This window comes from Arvicanthis niloticus, chromosome 9, assembly GCF_011762505.2.
Source record: "Arvicanthis niloticus isolate mArvNil1 chromosome 9, mArvNil1.pat.X, whole genome shotgun sequence".
Lineage (NCBI taxonomy): Eukaryota > Metazoa > Chordata > Mammalia > Rodentia > Muridae > Arvicanthis > Arvicanthis niloticus.
The window spans coordinates 69,460,512-69,466,981 of record NC_047666.1 but is presented as its reverse complement, the minus strand read 5'-3'; the positions used below and the strand labels follow the sequence as shown (position 1 = coordinate 69,466,981).

Below are 6,470 nucleotides of genomic sequence, written 5' to 3'. Positions count from 1 at the left end.
CAGATGGCTTTGTCTTACTTTCATGAAACGGATCAAGCAACCACCATTACATTAAGGAGACCAACAATCCTGAACTATATAAAAAAAATAGGCATATCAGGATTATCACTGTAAAATTTTCACCCTGAACTGGATTAACTTCAGTTGAATGTTTCCACATTCATTGTCTTAGATATACAACTGCTGCTTCCAAAAAGCACATATTTTAGAGAGCAAAAAAGGCCTTGTGCAAACAGATAAGCCCTGGAGAACCCAGGAAAGTTAAACACACACCTTACATCTTCAATAGAATGAAATATGAAGCTGTTCTTCCTGGAGTGCCAGATAAAGATACACTTTTATAACCTGATTACTTTGCTGTTTGATGAGAAAAATTCTGATGGTATCTCTCACAATATATGTTTTTTACTCATTTCATACTTTTTTCATTTAAAACGTGAGCACTGCTTTTAGTCCATAAAACTCATCATTAGGACTGATGTAACTCATATTTTGCAACAGCCTAAGAACTTCTATATTAGTGTCAGGGCAATCCTGACACCTACAGATACCATGTTTACTTCAGTCAAGCCTAGGTAGGCCCTAAATCATGGGCACTATCTCTGCGTAAAGAGTCCCCATACCTTTAAAAAAAAAAGCCAGATATACTTTGCAAAGAATCTCAGTGTAAGCATGTCTTAAGTTGATATACACTTGGAACTGAGTTAATTGTTATATGAATACATTTTTCCAAAATTGTACTGTGCTAAAACGTGGCTAAACAGAAATTACCTGGGCCAAACTCTAGGAGTCTTAGTCCAACAGCAGATATAATAAAATTTATCTGAGTAGAGTTTCATTCTTGTCTTCTCATGGATCATTTTGTCCTTCCTGTGAAACATGAGGGAGTCACCACACATATTAGTCAGTGAAATAAGTCTAACTAGTAACTGAAATAACAAGTTAATATTTGAAAACATATTGAACATTCTTGGTTATCATGGTAATTAAAATTAGAACAGTTTTGAGATTCTATCTCACCCAAATCAGAATGCCTATAGTAAAGGCAAGACATCATCACACAAAAGTACAAGCAATCAAAATGCAAAGCTGTGGAATACAGTCCTAATGTATACATCTAAAATACAACTCCTATACCTAAGATTTAGAGGTCATTATGGAAGATGGGCAGAAAGGGTTATAAGATTCTGAGGATAAAGGAGTTTGCTGTGACAATGCTTCTAAATAATGTCAGAAATATACTCATAAGGTCTCACCTACATGACCTGAACAGTGAAAACAATAATAATCTTGCCAATGTGGATGGGGAAGCCCACAAGGCCCCAGCCCTACATAAAAATCTCAGACAACTAAACGAAGCTGACAGTTGGAGAAATAGTGTTCAACAGAAAGAGAGCACAACTGGTTATCTAATATCAAATGGCCCACCCTAAATATATACTATAAAAAACATTATATAAACTTTTCTGTACTTAGATAACAATAATTAATAAAAAAATAAGGCCATGAATTTGAAAAAGAGCAAGGAGGGTTATATAAAAATATTTAGAGGCAGAAACAAGAAGGAAAAAGGGAAAATGATATAATTATATTGTAACCCAAACAACAAATAAATAATTTGAAAAAGAAGTCCCCACAAATTCTGGTATGGTACTGGGTAGGAAGAAGCATGCACACACTATTGACGTGTATGTGAACTTTAGCACCCCATATAGAAATTTACTTAAAAGTTGCTAATTTTTTTTAAAAAAAGAACCACTTTTATGATTCACTCATGGGCAAATGCCCAAAATATTAGGTCAACAAACATCCATATGACACATTACTTGTACATCCATGTTCACGATCTATAAGAAAAAAGAAATGAAACCAGATAAGAAGAAAACCAGTGGATAAATAAAGTGTAACACATGTGAACAATAAAAAAGCTAAATTTATGACCTTTGAAAGAAAATGTGAGGAGCTAAAATATTATGTTAAACAAAATAGACTAGATTCAGAATGATAAATTTTGTATGCTTTCTCACATAGGCTGATTAAAATTTAATTTACTTTCTTTCTCTCTCTCGTTCTCTCTGTGTGGTGTGTGTGTGTGTGTGTGTGTGTATGTGTGTGTGTGTGTGTGTGTGTGTGTGTGTGTGTGTGTGTGTGTGTGTGTGTGTAAAATGTGGATAGTTGTAGCATGAAGATAGAAATGGAGACCATGTGGAGTAGGAAGAGAACTAGGGGCAGAGAGGGTATAAAGAGTGGGTAAAGTATTGTGGATAGAGAGAAATAAGAACAAACTTAATGACGTACATTAAGAAAATAATACATTTAATTATGTTATTTTATATGAGTATTCTAATAAAAGAATAAAAACAGAAGTTGCTTATGCATTGCATCTCAAGTTGATAATCACACTGTAGCCTTAGATTTTTCAAAATGTACTTTAATTAGGGTTCTCTAATGATTAAACCTCCCTTTTAGCCAACTACCCATCAGAGGTAGAGAATATGAAAGGTTAATAGTAAGGAGGGGTTTTGGACCTGTTTAGAAATTGTTCTTTAGGGCTATTTCAATCTTCATTGTCAGAAGTCCAGTCCACTAGCAAAACACCAAACACAAGTGAGCAACTGCAGTTCTCAAAATCTAAACATGAATCAGCAGTAGCAGCTCCATCCAGAAGAAACCACAAGGCTCCACTGATCTTCATAAGTCCTTGGAAGTGGCAAGAAGCAGAAGAATACACAAGAAGTTCTTTGGTATGTTTCTCTCTGTGAAATCATGACAAGTGAAGATCAATGAAGAAAGCAAGAAGAACCACTGCAGAAATGTCAGTTTTTGTCTGTCGGGTTATACTTACACTCTTTCTAAACATCCCATGTTCTCTCAAGAGTCTGCTCTGGCAAAATCACATGTTGTTTCACTAAATAGTATTCAGAAAAATAACACATTTATTCTCCGCAAAACATCATTTCACATTCTTTATGCTTCAGCAAAACATCTTCTTATAAAACACCTTCCAGAAAAACATCACAAGAAAACTGAGTCTCCAAAATCCAGAAACTCTCACTTCATCGCGTAGAACTCAATACTTGACTATTTTCAACTACTCTACTAAAACTGTCCATTAATAATTATATGAATACACTTATCTAATTTTTACATTTTATACAAGATTATAAGAAATCAGATTTTCGGTATATTCCCTATACTTTTCTTTTATAGTTTTAATAGAGGTCATTTCGATTGGAAAAGATAGTACATTATACACTATGATTTCTGTATTGTTTTTCAGTGATTATAATTTTTCAAAATGGAAAATCAGAGTCTTCCTTGGTTAAGATTAAAATAAATTTTGATGATGTAAAATGAAGAAATGATGGACAATTCATCACCCTTACAATGATTTAAGATGAACACAAGAGCAATTGCCTGAAATGAGTTAAATCTGGTTTTAGCTTCTAAACACATCTTTTATTTTTTATTTACAGAATTTTAGGAAATGAGTTTCATTGTTATACAAAAATTGTTTTTTTCCAATCTTTATGCCTATTTATATTGATCTGATATTTGTCTATATTACTTCTTTTATATACTTCCTATGGATACATGTCTCTGTTGTTTATCTAGAGACTGGAAGGCTTTTATTTTTTCAGTCAGTATCTCATCTGTCTCAGAAAAATCAGAAGGACTTGTTTAAGCTTCTGGTTTCCCCAAATCAAGATACAAGAATGACCTGTTGGGTATAAGGCACCAATTGCTATGCAAAATAGGAAGATGGGTGCATTTAGCAAATTCCAACCTGATATAACTACACATATAAAGTATGTGGCATATAACAGGAGAAAGGAGATCACAGTTTGTAAAGCTTTTACATGGACCATGGTGCTGTGATCTTGACATACTTTACCATAGAATTTCATATTCTTGAGATGTTTGCCTAGAGAATAAATTAAGAGAAGAACACAGTTCAGTGATATACTAAATGGTACAATATTTATCAGGCTGAAGACAAGCATATTTCTAAGATTTGCTATATCCTTCAGTTTGTTCTTTATGGTCACATTTCCTTCATGAATGCTCATCCAAGGAATCATCTTGAAGTTCACCACCCCATGATATGCAAAAAAACCCAGAAAAGATGACAAGAATATTACAAGAAGAACACTGTCAAGTTTTCTTTTCACATGACAAAATAGACGGTTAGAAAAATTGGCTATCTTGAATAAATAAAACATGCTGAGTATGACCCCAAGCCAAGTGCTAAAATGATTGGTTATAGCCCAGGTAATTCCTGCGAAAGCTCTCATTTGTAAATTGTACATATCATCTTCAGTAAACACATGTAAATACCAATTCATTAGCATTGCTAACAACAAACCAATTCTGAAGATGGCAAGAGCAGTTATAATTCGATCAGCTGAGGAGATCTTTCTTCTCTTGATACAGTCGATAGAGTTCACTACTATTATGAAGACATTGGCACATTTTCCTAAGAGAAATTCTGTCATCATTATGGTAGAGACAATCCATTCTATCAAATTCATTGTGTCTGATCAAATGAAAAGGAAAAAAGAGAAAATAGGAGGAATAAATTCACTGATTATGATTCTTCTTTTTCCATATGTGGATGCAATTATAGTTGGGATTAATGAAATGTATACAATAGTTCTTGCTTCTTTTTAACTCTGTGTTTAACAGAGCAGTAACATGTTGTAATACTGGGTGAATGCAACCTCATTTTTATGGAAATTTATATTACCATAATGTCTCCAATTGCACATGTTTTAAAATCTCTGCATTGACTGGTATATTTCTTTGCTGCTATTGGAAGAATGCTGCATTTCAACGTGCTAGCAGGCAAATAAAGGCAAATTCCATTCCATTGTTTCAAATGTTGTTCTTCTTTTAAACATTCATTATTTACAATAGTCAAGTTTGTTAGTAAAATTTTAGAACTCAATACCCAGAACATGTAGAGGGTGTCTGTCATTACATGAAACTTAGCTTATCTATAATTACTACCCACTACGGACTCATAGATTTTCGTTCAAGATTCACGAATAAAGAGTCTCAAATTCCCATCTCAAAAGATCCATGGTTTTCTGAAGAACATCAAAGAGGCCAACATTCCTTGAAAACTGCCCTGTAATAACAAATACTTGTGTATACTTGTGTGTATGTTGACTCTTAATAGCTTACAAAAACACAAACATCTTTAAATCACACACACACACACACACACGGACACTTCATGGATATAAGAATTATTGCCCTGTGGTCTTCAAAATGTAAAAAGTACCTTTGGAATGGGATCTAGGATTATAGAGCTCTTTTTCTCTCCACTTTAGCTATTCAGTCCATTCTGAATGTTTCAAAAACTCTTGTGCAGAGTTTCACAAATGTTATTCTTGAGGTCACATCAGTTTCAAGTATTAATTATTTGATTAAAAAGAATTGAAAGTTTTTCATATTTTATCCAATTCAAGAATATTCTTTCCATTTTTAAGCTATAGTGAAAGTCCATCTCAGCAGTCAAAATGTCTGAAAGCAAAACCAACCAGACAGAATTTCACACTGTGATCCCAGCAGTGAAAAAGTGAAGGAAATATCAATGAAAGTGTAACAACAGACATATACACTCAGACACCATATCATTTAAAAAAAATGTTTGTAATGGCTGGAGGAATAGCTAAGGGCTATAAGTTCAACATCAAAGACCTATATCAGCCATGCTCAAAACCACCTGTAACCCCAGCTCCAGCATAGCTGATATTCTCTTCTGGCCTAATGCTCTCAGTGGTACTGTTGTTATATTCTATACTCTCATTTTAAGTGGACTTATAAAGCTACTCATTGGTGTCTGGATTTATGAATCAACAAAAAAAGGGATCTTGCAATTTTCTACTGAGGAATATAACTAATTTACACTTTATCCTAATTTAGAATATTTCTCTGAAATTTCAGCCAATTAATACAGATTAAAATTAAGGTTATTCTACATCAAATATACTAAACCCATTTTTTTAACTGGAAGGCAAGTTTACATGTTTCTTAAAACCTCAGAATAAGCACACTGTGCTCCAATGAGCCCATCTAGGTTACCAGGTTCAGAATCATTAATTCTTTGTGTGTGTGTGTGTGTGTGTGTGTGTGTGTGTGTGTGTGTGCGCACGCGCGCGCCTATATGTGTGTGTGTGTATGGAATAAACATTATGGTAGGAATGCATGCACTTGTTAAGTGGTGGTCATCAAATACATATCACAATATATTGTTTCTATTTGCAGAAAAATAAAAACTTTGCTTGATAGTCCTTGAATATGCTTTTCAAATTTCACTAAGTACTATCTAACCTTTGTTAATTCAAATCCCTGGGAGATGAAACAATCAAAATAATACAGAACTATAAAAGAGAATACATCTTATTTGCATGCTAGCAAATGAGATTACAGTGTTCACTCCACCATCTGTTATGGCATCATGT

At 33.7% G+C, this 6,470-nt stretch overlaps 1 protein-coding gene across 1 annotated transcript; it reads right to left on the bottom strand.

Annotated features, from left to right (window-relative positions):
• Window positions 1-3,641: 3,641 nt before the first annotated feature.
• LOC117714646 (taste receptor type 2 member 120-like) lies at window positions 3,642-4,532 on the bottom strand. Its single transcript, XM_034511197.1, has one exon. It carries the CDS (start codon window positions 4,530-4,532, stop codon window positions 3,642-3,644), a length of 891 nt encoding a protein of 296 aa, XP_034367088.1.
• Between the last annotated feature and the right edge of the window lie 1,938 nt (window positions 4,533-6,470).

Excerpts from the sequence above, each read along its gene's own strand:
- LOC117714646 (XM_034511197.1), bottom strand. The coding sequence starts at position 4,532 with ATGAATTTGATAGAATGGATTGTCTCTACCATAATGATGACAGAATTT.